General features: G+C 48.2%; 1 protein-coding gene across 1 annotated transcript; it reads right to left on the reverse strand.

The window, feature by feature from the left end:
* Nucleotides 1-4,387: 4,387 nt before the first annotated feature.
* LOC114794375 (N-acetylglutamate synthase, mitochondrial-like) lies at nucleotides 4,388-14,803 on the reverse strand. The gene is made up of 8 exons (XM_028986881.1): nucleotides 14,431-14,803; nucleotides 13,144-13,424; nucleotides 12,435-12,648; nucleotides 11,955-12,135; nucleotides 7,310-7,349; nucleotides 5,466-5,597; nucleotides 5,077-5,259; nucleotides 4,388-4,960 (listed from the first exon to the last, which is right to left on the reverse strand). Exons 1-8 carry the CDS (start codon nucleotides 14,779-14,781, stop codon nucleotides 4,804-4,806), a joined length of 1,539 nt encoding a protein of 512 aa, XP_028842714.1. The 5' UTR covers nucleotides 14,782-14,803; the 3' UTR covers nucleotides 4,388-4,803.
* Between the last annotated feature and the right edge of the window lie 203 nt (nucleotides 14,804-15,006).

The following is a 15,006-nucleotide window of genomic DNA, read 5'->3' on the forward strand; positions in this document are numbered from 1 at the left end:
CGCGACAGGTGGCGTTCTTATGGAAACCGGACGGGTTAGTTTGTCTGCGCTCTTGAAGGTTCATGCACAGGTTGATGTGCTTGTTACATGAAAATGACATGAAGTATTTTGTTGTTTTTATTATTATTATTATTATATTGTTCGCACGTTGCTCTGTGATGTAAAGGGCGCCGTTGGTGGCAGATTATTATAAGGCGACATACGACTTGCTGGGGTGCATCATTTCACCGAAAGAAGTAACGCGATCACCCTGTGAAATCTTTGCAGTCAATAATGCAGATCAACGTGAGCTGCCTACGTCACAGGTGCCCGTGCAGGTTCTACAACGGGGCCGCACCTGACGTTTTTTTTATTATTATAGTGAAGTGGGCGGCTCGGGGGAAGGGGGGCTGCTCCCTGATCGTAACGGGGTGCTGCTGTGACGGAATGAGAGTGAAATTGATAAAGAGGGTGCGGGGTTGACGCGCTGGGGGGGTCAGATATGGAAAAGCATTCCCGTGGTGCGTCCGTCGCCGGTCCCGGATGAAGAGTTAGTTAGTTAGTTAGTTAGTTAGTTAGTTAGTTAGTTAGTTAGTTAGTTAGTTAGTTAGTGGGGGTAAATGTGGTAGAGAGTCAGGGACCGACTTTGTTATAGCTGGCAGTGGGGACCGGCGGCGCATTATTAGCAGTCGACTTTCCCCCTTTCCTGGGCGCGCTTCTCTCCAAGTATAACCAATTTTAATTGTGAACAGTACTCGTGATTATTGTGTGTGTGTGTGTGTGTGTGACTCGTGAATTTTAGCGACGGGTTATGGTTGCGAGCGTAGAGGGCGGGGTTAGCAGGTAGAGGGCGTGGTTAGCAGGTAGAGGGCGGGGTTAGAAGGTCGACGGGTAATGTGTGGGTTGATGTGCACAAGTTGTTGTGTGTTATATTAACCTTTTTGATGTGAACCGAATTGCAGTGATCATACGATGGCTGTGTTTGCACCGTGATGACTGGGATCTGAATTTGCAATTTTATGGATGCGTTTTATATCCCAGTGGTAGTAGCCCAGTGGGTAACACACTCGCCTATGAACCAGAAGACCCAGGTTCGAATCCCACTTACTACCATTGTGTCCCTGAGCAAGACACTTAACCCTAAGTTGCTCCAGGGAGGGACTGTCCCTGTAACTACTGATTGTAAGTCGCTCTGGATAAGGGCGTCTGATAAATACTGTAAATGTAAATGTATATCCCTGGCCCTCAGGAGGACTATGACCTGTGGGAATTTAAAAATAAAAAGTGACACTTTGTTTCCTCTGTGTATTTCATTTCGCTATTAAAAAATAAAAAACTGGTGGCAGTGGTACCAGTTCAGATCAGCAAGGTCCTCTTTATTGAGAACACTTGTTACATTATTTTTTGAAACCTTGACTTTAAAATAGCTAGACTAGAAAACAGCCCGATTATTATTATGATCATTAATTTTAACCAGGCCAGTGCTTGTATGGGGCTTAATACACTGCACAAAAAAATAAAGGGAACACACAAAAAAAGACATCCTAGGTCTGAATGAATGAAATATTCTTATTAAATACTTTGTTCTTTGCATAGTTGAATAGTGACAACAAACCACATAAAAATTACTGATATCAAATTTATCAACCCATGGACGTCTGGGTTGATAAATTAAAGAAAAACACTACAGGCTGATCCAACTTTGATGTAATGTCCTTAAAACAAGTCAAAATAAGGCTCAGTAGTGTGTGTGGCCTCCACGTGCCTGTTTGACCTCTGTAACCCTGGTTATCGTGTGTTGGAGATTTAGTTTAGTTGATTTATAGATCACATGTTGAATAAACAGTGAAAGAATGAACACGCACACACACATTTATTCATATTCTCAGAAAGAAGACCTTTCATACAAATCGAAAAAAAGGAAAGAGAAAAGTGACGAATGTGTTTTCCTGAATGTGATGGAGACGCAGGTGATATGGGTGAGGTGAAGTTCATGTGCCCAAGCTGAGCCCATCAGAAGTCACCAGTGATGGTGCACAGTTTTGGTGCAGGTTTCTCCCTTCTTTTTTCTTTTTGGATGGCTGAGAATGAGATGGCAGTTTTGCTGGAATTCGAGGCAGATTTTGACTGATTGAACAAGGATTTTGTCTATTGAGACGGGAAGAACTGGAGGTAGGTCAGGGCTGTGCCACAAAATTAAAACCATTAGTGTCTGAATAGTGAGAAATTTTGTGATAAAACTTCACGTATATGAACTCCCATATCCCCTGTGTTTTTAAGAGCAGTTGGAAGTGGGACTGGCATGAGCGGTGTTGTGTATGTGTGTACGAGACTAATCTCTGGTGAGTAAATGTTCATATTAGCAATCAAACGCATACACCATATATTCTCCATGCGTCTACATTCAAACCTCACGCATACACCGTGTATTCCTCACGCATCTAAATACAAACCTCATGCATCTACATACAAACCTTGCACATACACCATATATTCTCCACGCATCTACATACAAACCTTGCACATACACCATATATTCTCCACGCATCTACATACAAACCTCATGCATACACCATATCTTCCTCACGGATCTATGTACAAACCTAACGCATACACCATATATTCTCTGCGTCTTCATGCAAACCTCACACATACACCATATATTCCTCACGCATCTAAATACAAACCTCATGCATACAAAATATATTCCTCAAACGTCTAAATACAAAAATCACATGTCTACATACAAACCTCACGCATACACCATATATTCCTCATGCGTCTTTGTACAAACCTAACGCATCTACACCAGGTAGTGGTCCTGCTGCTGGGTTGTTGCCCTCCTACGGCCTCCTCCAACTCTCCTGATGTACTGGCCTGTCTCCTGATTGCGTCTCCATGCTCTGGACACTACACTGACAGACACAGCAGACATCTTTGTGTCGCAGCTCGCATTGATGTGCCATCATGGGTGGGGTGGTAGCAGCTTAGTGGGTAACTGTCCCTGTAACTCTTGATTGTAAGTTGCTCTGGATAAGGGCATCTGATAAATTCTGTAAATGTAAAAAATGTAAGTCCTGGATGAGCTGCACTACCTGAGACACTTGTGTGGGTTGTAGACTCAGTCTCATGCTACCACTAGATTGAAAACACCACCAGTATTCAAAAGTGACCAAGTGGAAGAGAGCAGGCTTAACATATGTCAACACAATTGCAAATACAATTTTGGTTCCCATGATAAACTCAGACCGCAAAATATTAAACAGATTTTCATGTAAATGTAATTTGATACATTAATCAGAAAGCAGAAATAATTTTCTAAACAGATTTTTTTGTTTGTTTCTTTTAAGAATTGTTTTTTTTATATTCCTTTCATATTCTAATGCTAATGGCAGCATGAATTGCATTTTGGTGTAAAGAAAGTGAAATATGATCACACATCCCCGCTCTGCACTCATTGCCTCGAGATGGGCTCCGGCAGTGGTTATGGCGAGTGAGTAAACTCATGTTGTGGTGTGCTAAAAAAGATGCTGTCACTTGAGCTCACACTCAAATACGAAGCCTAGAATGTCTCACAAAATGCATATTTTTGTCACAAAAGCTTGGGGGTATAAAAAACAGCCTGTCTTGCATTAGAGGAACATTCTTGCGTATGTTAACTTTCTGTGGACTGTGGACATACTGACATCCACCATCAGTCAACAGAACACCACAACATGCATTTGTTTTTCTGTTTAAATGAGATGTGATCAGATGTTGTCCACCTGCATCAAAATGCGACATGCTGGCATACGCACCATGGATTGTGCTGGTAAGGTATCTGTTTCAGGTATCAGATAAAGTCTCAAATTACATTACAATGAAAATCTCTGGTCACATGGTTCATTTAGAGCTCACTACAGGTGGCTAAGACAAGATCTAACATTAAAATTGCCTTGTCAATTCCTACATGGCTTGCGGCAAACTGGAAATAGAAAATTGTTAAAATGAAATAGAAATTGTTGTTGTAACGTGACAAGATGTGGAACAGTTAAAGTGGGATGAACAAAATTGTTTTTATGCTTCTGCTCAGCAACAGAGGCTGGATAGTAATTAAAAAAATTGCAGGATACTCTTTGCTTCAACAATGTTAGATTTGCAATTCTACTTGGTTGAGCTATATACGCCATTGAAAATGTTGCCTTATTTCCTATATGGGCATTACTACATAGTAGACTTGGGACTGATGGCAGAAAGCTGTTAAAACATTTCTGACACTGGCATGTTGTCACAAACTGGATAACTGGCCATGTGTAAAGTGTGGTGCATCGTACAAATACAATCTGTATGCATAGTCATTTTTTATTTACAATACACTTTGAACATACTGTACTCAAATAAGGAAATATGGCAAATTTATGCCCTCTGTTAGCATTTATAAAGTACAGTTGCTCTGGTTGCAGAAGCCAAACAGGATATCGTAGAAGAATTATTCAGAAGCTGGTCCAGCTAGTTCAGTCTGTCTTAATTTTGTTCAGCATTAAACAGAAAGCATGATGGTCTACCTAAATCGATGTAGGGTACAGCTTCTGTGCTCTACTTTTTGGTCTGCATCTGTGTACATAGTGTGCCATAAAGTGAATGGAGTTTATAGTGGAGAGCACTTCAAAATGGCTGATCCACCAATATTTAGGGAATGAGAGGACATTTTTTTGTATGGAACAGTTCTTGTAAAACTTTAACATATTGCAATATTGAGTTGTTATATTAGACATTTTCTTTTACTTTCTCAATTTGTAGAGGACCAGGGGAAGTAACATGATTGGTGCAACATGATCTTTCCATTCAGGAGCCTGATGATGACTCCAGGAGTGTGCAGAAAGACTCGGGGATGCGCTTGGCATGTTCTACAAGTTCATACGACTCCCTTATGTCAGACAGTCCAAACCAGAAGACGATCCATTGCTCATTAACAAAGCTTCCATCACTGTGTTTGAAGTACCTGAGTAAAGGAGGACAAAAGGAGCACACATCAACCTTAAACCAAGGGCTCCGGTAGCAACATGTTTTGTTACTACAACCAAATAAAGGGGCACATCACACACACACACAGCTCACCATGGGTTTATATGATTTTTTTTCCCAGATCGCCAGAAGAGCTTCCCCAGATCCTGGCGTATGCATTCCCATAAGATTTGGCTCGTGCCTTGCCCTTGCTTGCTACTGCTCACAACAAACTTGTCCAAATATGGTGTGCCACTGCTCACCGGTTCCCTGGTGATGATGGCTGCCGCACTGTATCTTTCATTTTCAAGCACACACACACACAAAAAAGGCAAACTGAACATTTTAAACTTTGTGTAACAGCGGGGTCCTTGAGTGTTGAGTGAATGTCAATTTCTATTATTTTGCATAAAACATTTTTAAGTGAAATATAGTGAAAGGTGACTGATGAACCCAAAGACAATTATTACAAATAGTAAGCTTTTAAAAGGTCACATTCCTACCCTTCAGAGAGATAGATAGAGTGAAGCCGGCCTGTTAAGGAGGCAATGTAGTCCTCTTTCAGGTTCTTTTCAAAACTCTTGTTGATCAGCGTCAGCAGGCGATTCACATCAACATCATCCAAGCTGCTGTACCTATGAAATGAAGACATGTTTCAGAACTGGACTGTGTAATAAGACAGTACTTCACACCTGAACTTAACATAAATAGGACAGTTTAACATTAAAACCTCTGAAACAGAGCCTATCAGCTTAATCTCTGGGACAATGGTGGGTTTCCTCAAATTTTTGGATTTCAAGCTCTCTAAGCTCTCGGTGCACATCAGTTACCAATACAGAACAGTGTTGCGCACCGGATTTGGAGTTTATCATGCTGACGTGCAACATACTGCAACATTGCCAAGGGAAAAAGATCATATAAAGTCTTAACTGTTTTGAGAACACAAACTGGGATCTGTTTAAATAGAACTCCACTCAAAACAGTCTGACAGACCATGACAGGCCATGGAGGAACAGGGGAGTTGAAAACCTGCTAAACCTGTGTGATGACGTGTTCCACTCAGGCTGAAGAGAAGCATCAGAGAAACAAAGTGCCCCTACAAGGTAAAACAATCGACAAAAGCAACAACAACTATGTTCAGCTTAGCAGACTCCACTTTCCCTGGTGATCTAAACCACGATTTGGCAATGACACCAACCAACAGCACACCATGGGTGTCCTGGTGCTCAATGCATATGAGGTGAGCTCTGTTCTGAAATAAACAGCTGCAAGGTCCCTCAACGACTATTGTCAAGTGGACCTCACCCCTATTGTGATGAAGTGGTTTGAGTACCTGATGCTGGCACACATTAAATACAACACCCCTCACTCCCTAGCCCAACACCAGTTCACTGACAAGAGAAACAGATCAACTGAAGATGCCATCTCACTAGCCTTTCACACTGCCCCGTCACACCTCGAGTGACCCAACAGTTATGTGCAGATGCTCTTCATTGACTATTGTTCTGCCTTTAACATCATCCCCCCTGTTCAAACTGGCTGTAAAATTCAACAACCTGGAACTGGACACATGCGAATGGACCTTGGACTTCCTCCACAGCAGACTACTGACCATTCTCATAGGCAAACACTCCTCTAAACCCATAAACCTCAGCACTGGTGCCCCGCAGGGATGCATGCTCAGCCCCCTCACACTGCTATCTGGCAAGCACTACAGCACAGGCACATACAGTATAATATAGTACAATAACTGTTGTGCAATATCACATCTTTTACTTACATTGTTCATCATCTGGCCTGCACTTAAACCACTGCTTACTTTAAATATCCCATACTCTATCTTTTATTTAAATACTATGTGTCTTTTTATTTATTGTTATTTGAAACCCTAGTTTAAATGTGCATCTGCTGGTCTGGTAGTAAGGAAGTAAGGGTGGTAAGTAGCCTAGTGGGAAACACACACTCGCCTGTGAACCAGAAGACCCAGGTTCAAATCCCACTTACTACCATTGTGTCCCTGAGCAAGACACTTAACCCTAAGTTGCTCCAGGGGGACTGTCCCTGTAACTACTGATTGTAAGTCGCTCTGGATAAGGGCGTCTGATAAATGCTGTGAATGTAAATGTCTGCTTAAAAAGGCATCTATCTATCTTTGAACAACCCGGCTTCTGTACTTTGCACAGCTTTACTATTGGATCAAATGTCATGATTACGTTCATTACACTAATACGAATTTAATATCTGAATGCTATGTCAATCTACACTTATGTAAATGTATTGTAGGTCAAATAGTAGCCTAAGAAAAGGATTCACAAACTTTCATGCACCACTGTGTAATGATACCCACTTGTGAATAGGGTCTCCATTTTTAAACATGGTCCCAGAGCCTGAAAACAAAGTAAAAAAATAAGGAAATAAAATGTAAAACACCACACTGGAATAAAGATGCTATTTTATTATGTACATGTTCACCTTTACCCCACTTATTCATCATCTAGGAGAGAGAGTATGAGGAACTGTCATGACTAAAACAAGGGTTTCCCATTCAGATTTCCACACAGTCCTCAGGTATGGCTCACATTTGAAGGGAGCGTGGAAAGGAACCCGGAAGTGGTCCATCTGAAGAACCTTGCCCAGACTTTACACCGCATGCCTCCAGAGCCACCTTGTGGCTGAGTTTACATAGGACACCAGAAAATAGGACTGGCCAGTTCAGCGGGTAATGGAAACCTGAAGCTTCAGATTCAAAACAATCAAATGAGAGCTATAAAAAAATTATTATTTTAATCCGATGCATGCTAACAACTCAGGTGCATTTAATGAGCAGCATTTAATGAGCAGCAAAATCCATTATGCATTGGCACTGCTAGCACCAAACTAATTCCTCAAACCAATATTTTGTCAAATGGCATTTTCCAAAAGTTATTTGTGATCTTTTTATACATAACCTCAATTCAGCTAATAAGTTTAAAATTCTATGTAGGTAAAATATAATTTTAAATGCTTTCTAAAAAATCTTTCCAGATAGCATAGCATAGGCCAGTAATATATGTCTATAGGTAGATGAATCATAAAATATTCAGAATTAATATTTTGAGTGTTAAATACCTTACATCCTTAAACTATTTAAATAATCAAGATCTGAAATTCCTGCAAAGATCCTTATTGGAGACCTGATGGCTATATCTGAACTTGCTGCCTCTGGTCATTTTTACTTTAGGCCTGCTCACATGTGCTCCTGGGTTGAATTACATGCAGGTTAGAAGATCTGAGTGTCACACATGCATAAGACACATCAAATTAGTACACAAAAATGTAAAAGTATGAAATATGTAGTGAGCATTTGTCAGGATTGCCTGCAGCTGGGCTCCACACCGGAACCCAATCCTGACGCCCCATAAATGCCGGAAGTTTCCGCCCGTTCGGGGTCGCTGGCATTTTCGTGAACTCTATGCACGAACTTGACCTTGTTTGGTGTTATGTGTTTTGAGTTCTGGCAATCGCCACACGCCTACGGGTTTGTTTATGTTCTTTATTTAAGTTTAAATCGTTTTCGGCCACCGCGCCAGTCTTTATTTGTATTTCTTTGTTTGTTATAATAAAACCCCCTTCCCAGCATGTCAAACCTCTGCGCTTCCTTCCCTCGTAAGTCCGTAGTCGTGACAGAATGCCAGCGACCCACCCAAAAGCGCAGAGGTGGAAAGCGGAGGAGAAGAAACGCCGCGAAGGACGCAGCGCGGCGCGGCGAACGCGGACGGCAGGGGAGAGACGCGCCGCCCGTTCTGGTGGAGCGTTTTCTCCCCGAGAAGCCGTGGTACGCGGCGCCGCGTGATGACGTCACCCCCGGGAAACTCCGCGAAACCCGGAAGCGACAACGTCGGCGGGTGAGGAGGCGGAGCGAGGAAGTGACGTGGGCAGCGAGCGCAGAAGATGCGACCCCCACGATCTTCGGCATGTCGAGCCAAGAACTCTGCGCTCTGCTGGCAAGGCTCCCCGTGGACTGGGACGACACGGATGACGACGAGAGCACGGGAGACGAGAGTTGGGCTCCGCCCATCGCGCCAGTCTGCGATCGTCGCAAGGTCCGTGGGGACCCACGTCACTTCCAGGGGGGTGAGAAGCGGCAACAACAACGACGGCGTTCCTCCAGCGAGGAGGTGGGCAGCCTCCAGCCCGAATGGCCAGAGTACTGCCCATGGGAGCTTATCGCGCCATGGGTCCAGGATGTCCGCAGGGTGGACGACCCTCGGAGTCACCGGTGGGAGGACACGGATGACGAAAGCGATGATGACGTGGATTTTCGGTGGGCGGTCGGTGCCGGGATGGCTCCGCCCAGCGTGCGCGTCCGAGATCATCGCGGCGTCCGTGATGACCCATGTGACTTCCGGGGGTACGAGGTTGACACGGACGACGACCAGGATCGTCACGAGGTCCGTGGAGACCCACGTCCCTCCCAGCAGTGTGAGGAAAGCTGGTGGAAGAGGGCGACGGGATGTCGCCAGCCAGCAACTGCGCTGCCGGGACTGCCTCGCAGGGAATCCTCCATTCCTGCTCCAGTCGCCGACCCGCCTTCCCTCTGCCCGGACGTTCCCCAGCGAAAAGGCAGCGCAGCACCAGCGTCCACACCTGCTGGAGAAGACGTCCACCCCCCTCCACACCACACACCTACCACCATCTCCAGCAACGTGCCCAGCCCCATGTGGGACAGCCCAATTGTCCCGGGACCCTTCAGTGGGGCAGCAGACACTGATAAGACCACCACCATCCTCTCGTGTCTGCTTGGGTCAGCATGGGGCTGGAGCGCAGCCCTCTGGCAACAGGGAGAGACAGACAGCAGTTTTCGGGACTTCCAGCAGAGACTGAGGGCGGAGTTTGATCGGCCAGAGCCTGAGCCAGGGATCGAACTCTGCCCCTCCACCACGTCCAGCGCCAGTCAGGATCCGGGGCAAGAAGACCAAGCACTGGCGGGCGACGAGAAGGTCGCACCTCCCGAGATCCTGGCTGTGCCCCCTGAGGAGGTCCTGGAGAGCCCAGAGAGGGAGCCAGACGACCCTCTCTTCTGTCTGTCTCTGTCTGTGTGTGTCTGTGTGACATATGTGTCCGTATGTCGCCCCCACTTCCCCTCTTTGTGTCCACCAGATGGCGACCCAGCCGCGGAGCCGAACCCCAGGGAGGAGGTTCCTGACCCGAATGTGCTGGTCCAAGGCGAGGTGGACAAGCCCCAAGGTACCCCTAAGTCCAGCCGGGGGGGGTGCTCCCCCAAAGAATTTTTTGGGGGGGTGCAGTTCGGGTTGGGGACTCCTCCTGAGGGGAGGGGAGGTGGGGAAGCGATGGAGCTGGGTCCTCCGGTAGCCAGTGAGGAGGGCGGGCCAGGCATGGGCCTGCGTCTGCCTCCAGAGGGGTGGAGCGCCATAGAGCCCCCGGGTAGGCATGAGGACCCAGCTGGGACAGGCAGGAAGAGGGCCTGCTTGTCCCAACGGACGCAGAAGGGGCTAGCCGGATGGTCTGGCAATGCCCCCCCCTTGGCACCAGGGCCGTGCAGCGAGAGGGGCTGCATAGTCCCAGAAGGCACCAGCCTGGGGTGCCTGGAACAGTCGCCGGAGGCTCTGGGACAATCTCCCTGCGCGGTGCAGGGGGTGACACAAGACGTGTCAGAGGGGACATGTGGAGACAGGGCCCACATGTACCCAGATGGATCGGCCCTGATTATTGTGTGCAGGTACGGGAGTCCGGGGCCGCCAGGCGGGACCACGCCGAGGAGCCAGGCCGAGGGTCCGGGGCCGCCATGCGGGACCACGCCGGGGAGCCAGGCCGAGGGTCCGGGGCCGCCATGCGGGACCACGCCGGGGAGCCAGGCCGAGGGTCCGGGGCCGCCATGCGGGACCACGCCGGGGAGCCAGGCCGAGGGTCCGGGGCCGCCAAGCGGGACCACGCCGGGGAGCCAGGCCGAGGGTCCGGGGCCGCCAAGCGGGACCACGCCGGGGAGCCAGGCCGAGGGTCCGGGGCCGCCAAGCGGGACCACGCCGGGGAGCCAGGCCGAGGGACCGGGGCCGCCACGCCTGACCACGCCGGGGAGCCAGGCCGAGGGACCGGGGCCGCCAGGCCTGACCACGCCGGGGAGCCAGCCCGAGGGACCGGGGCCGCCAGGCCTGACCACGCCGGGGAGCCAGCCCGAGGGACCGGGGCCGCCAGGCCTGACCACGCCGGGGAGCCAGCCCGAGGGACCGGGGCCGCCAGGCCTGACCACGCCGGGGAGCCAGCCCGAGGGACCGGGGCCGCCACGCCTGACCACGCCGGGGAGCCAGCCCGAGGGACCGGGTCCTCCAAGGGGAGGATACAGCAGGGCAGGAGCCCTGTGGTTGCCGCCATCCGCCCCGCCGCCTCCACTGATGGTACTGTTGGGGCTCCGAGGACGTAGCCCTTGGAGGGGGGGCTCTGTCAGGATTGCCTGCAGCTGGGCTCCACACCGGAACCCAATCCTGACGCCCCATAAATGCCGGAAGTTTCCGCCCGTTCGGGGTCGCTGGCATTTTCGTGAACTCTATGCACGAACTTGACCTTGTTTGGTGTTATGTGTTTTGAGTTCTGGCAATCGCCACACGCCTACGGGTTTGTTTATGTTCTTTATTTAAGTTTAAATCGTTTTCGGCCACCGCGCCAGTCTTTATTTGTATTTCTTTGTTTGTTATAATAAAACCCCCTTCCCAGCATGTCAAACCTCTGCGCTTCCTTCCCTCGTAAGTCCGTAGTCGTGACAGCATTTAAAATTGTATATACACATGTACACATTTTACACATATAAATAGGTAAGAACCATATGGGCGTAAGTGACAATCGGCTAACACTTATTTTAATCACCTCAACTGTGAGAGACTGAATCTAAAATATCCATAAAATCACATTGAATGATTTGTAATAATCATTTATAGTCATTATTATTTCCAGAGTGATGCACGGTAGAAATGAGGCAGCAGTGAAGGGCCCAGACTCACCCTTATGGCTAAACAGCTCTGTGAGCAGTGTGTTGGCAGAGGTGACAACGGCCGAGGATTCGGTGGGCAGTTGGTTGAGAAGCTGGGCGATGCCACTGACCCGACGACGCTCCTGTGGGTTCAACCATGAAGCTGCCGACAGGATGGGAAGGTCAACAGGGAAAGACACTGAACCCATTACCTGAAAAGAGAGGCATGTGTACCAGTCTGGTTTCTTATTTGTCACTATGTTACATAGAAATAAAACACTCAAAAGCTTCAAAGTTTAAAATCCTATGTGGAGCAATATCTGCAATTGAAATGATTATGAACTCAAGACAACAAGTTCAGGGTGCAGTGTTTGATCAGTGCTGACTTATACACGACCTCACTCACATACACACATGACCGTGTGCACTGACACGTACAGCCAGACATAAATACACTAACGCACTTAAATGTGACATGCAGATGGTCAGTCTCGCAGTAACTGACACCTACTTCGCGGTTCTGGTTGCGGATGCCACCACAGCTGTTCAGGAACATGACTTTAAGGGGTTGCAGGGCACGCGAAATGGCCGCAGTGACGTCCATCGAGTCAAGCACCACCGAATGACTGGCTGAATCCCGCCCGACCGGGCAAACCAGAGGGATGGTGCCGCAGTTCAGGCTCCATTGCAGCAGATCGGTGTGCACAGTGATGGAGGAGGTGCCACTGCCCGACAGAAGCAAAGAACAAGGCAGCTGGTGAAGCAACACGGCAACTACCCGACTATGGCATTGTGTGTCTTTTTTTTTGTATGCTTGCCGATAATCTCTCTGCTTGTTTGGTTTGGTAACAGTAGTGGCACTAAAAGGTCTAGACATTATGTTTGTGGTGATGCCACCATAAGGAAGGGTGGAGGTGGGGCCTTGCACTACATTTTAAATCACTCAGAATGAGGAAGTAGTGTGTGTTGGTCAACCCTAAAAGGCTCCTCCCATTTTAAACTTTGAACTTTTTATTTTGACATGAAATGGTGTTTTGGTATTTTGATGGTGGACTGCACATAAGGACTTTAGGCCTGATTTCTATGCATGCATTCCAGCATCTTTGGCCTAACCCAGCATTTATTAGATGTTCTTGCACAGAAATTCATATCTTGCAGGGGATGGAGTTACACCAAGGTCCATATCAGTTCAGCCTGGAGTAACAAAAAGACTTTCTGACCTGCTACCCATTGGAGACTCCTGACAGTGCAGCAGGGCCTCAGCACTGAAGAAGGGCATGACACTGGCGGAACTGTTCTGCAGCACCTCAGTCAGAGCCTGGCAGTTCCTCACCGCCACTGTCCTCGGGCAGCAAGAGGTGGTGCTGGAGAAACCTTCTCCCACCGCTGTGCCGGTCAGACCCATCACCACCACAGGCTTCATGTCCATCCGCTGAAGAAAAGACAGGCCAAACGCGAGGCTGTGCAACATCTCGCGGCTCTCAAAAACGGACTCGTCCACCTGCATGGTAAACAGAGTAAGCCCCAGTTCACTGTACAAAAAAAGCCAGTGTAATAACATTGGAAAAGTACAACAATCAATATGGTTGTTTAGAGGGCACAAGCAATCTGGAAAGTTTCTGCTCACCTGATAATCACTCAGTTATTTCTGGAAACGTACTGGGAAAAGTTTTAAAAAATAAGTTCACCCAGCTTGTTGACCTGCCCCTAACAATGCATTGATTTAAAAGCTATAGATATCATTAGCATCCCTGGTTCTCCAGGCTCTCACATTATCACATTAGACCCCGCAGCACGTTTGTCTGCATATGTTCTTCCCTGAATGTAGCTCGGTTATGCTTGTCTGCAATAGACGTTGCTAACTTGCCACAGCAAAGAAAATCTGGTCCCGAAACGAATTTAGTATTAAACCTGCCTGACAGAGCATTCAGCTTTCACTTCATAGTTGTAGCTGAGACTTTGGAGAGGGGCGTGGTCTCTGCGTCTCCATCGGACACGCCCCCTAAGGCTGACATTTTTTTTTTCCTGAAATTTTTACATACTTTTTGTAATCATTCAAATTTGACCAAATCGTTAGTTTGCTTTAAACACATTAATAATATGCAAATGTTTTGCAAAGTTACATGAAAATGTTTCCCCTTGTTATTACAGTGTAACAGATGATGAGTAGAAGAGTAGAGCAACTCTGGCTGACGAACAGGAGAGGAAGAGAAAAGAACTGCGGCGTTGTGCAGTTTTGCACCCATTCACACACGACTGATAAAAGGACGGGGCTTCAAAAACCGACTCGCTGCTGCGAATTCGGTCTGTGGGGATGAAGAAAACACCGAGAGGGATGTCTGTCCCGGTCCTGTGGCCTTTCCTACATATATTTAGTCAGTAGTGACAGGCACAGCCCCCCCCCCGGAGACACTCGGGGACGCGGTGATATTAAGTGGGGTTTGAAGCTGTCGCGTCGCTCCTGCCACCCACGTGGTGGCCCGCGGGCGACCCACTCGAAGACTCACCTCGAGGACAGCGAAAGCTGGGGCTTGCGTGAGGTTCGCTCTCTGGAACTGCGTCAGCCAGTACCGAGCTTCCCGGGGATCCCCACCCACTTCGTTGAGAAACGCCTTGACGTCCCGGTATATGAACGTGCGAGTCGAAGCCACGTGGCGGTCGGACAAAGACGGGGCGCCGATATGGTCCTGCGGAGGCGAAGCCGGGGTTCTGGTGCCCTGCCCGGCGACGCTGGTGGCCATCACGCGGCGCTGAAGTTCCAGGGGCCGGAGCCGGTTGTTTCGCTGCTGGCTCAGCGTCAGGGGTTTCGAGAGAAGCTGCCCGGCGATGACCATGGCTCCACCGGTCACTTTAGCCATCTTTCACCTCGACTTCTCTCACCAAACCGGGCGCGAATGTGACGCTACGTCCAGCGCGAGAGGGGGGGAGGGGCTACATAACCACGCCCACAGTCCCGCTATTAAGTCGCGTCTAGGAAACAGGCGAGCTGGGCCGGGCGTGGGCGGGGATACGTCACTAACTCCGCCTTCCCGCGTAATTATTAAGGCAACCTGTATTAATTAGGCACACAAGACGAAGCTCAT

This window comes from Denticeps clupeoides, chromosome 7, assembly GCF_900700375.1.
Source record: "Denticeps clupeoides chromosome 7, fDenClu1.1, whole genome shotgun sequence".
In the NCBI taxonomy this organism is placed as follows: Eukaryota; Metazoa; Chordata; class Actinopteri; order Clupeiformes; family Denticipitidae; genus Denticeps; species Denticeps clupeoides.

Bases quoted from the DNA above. Each gene is read 5' to 3' on its own strand.
- LOC114794375 (XM_028986881.1), bottom strand. From the start codon at position 14,781: ATGGCTAAAGTGACCGGTGGAGCCATGGTCATCGCCGGGCAGCTTCTC. The intron at 12,649-13,143 runs GTCAGAAAGTCT...TCTGTCGGGCAG, and splicing joins GAGTCTCCAATGGGTAGCAG to TGGCACCTCCTCCATCACTG. The intron at 4,961-5,076 runs GTGAGCTGTGTG...TCCTTTACTCAG, and splicing joins AAAAATCATATAAACCCATG to GTACTTCAAACACAGTGATG.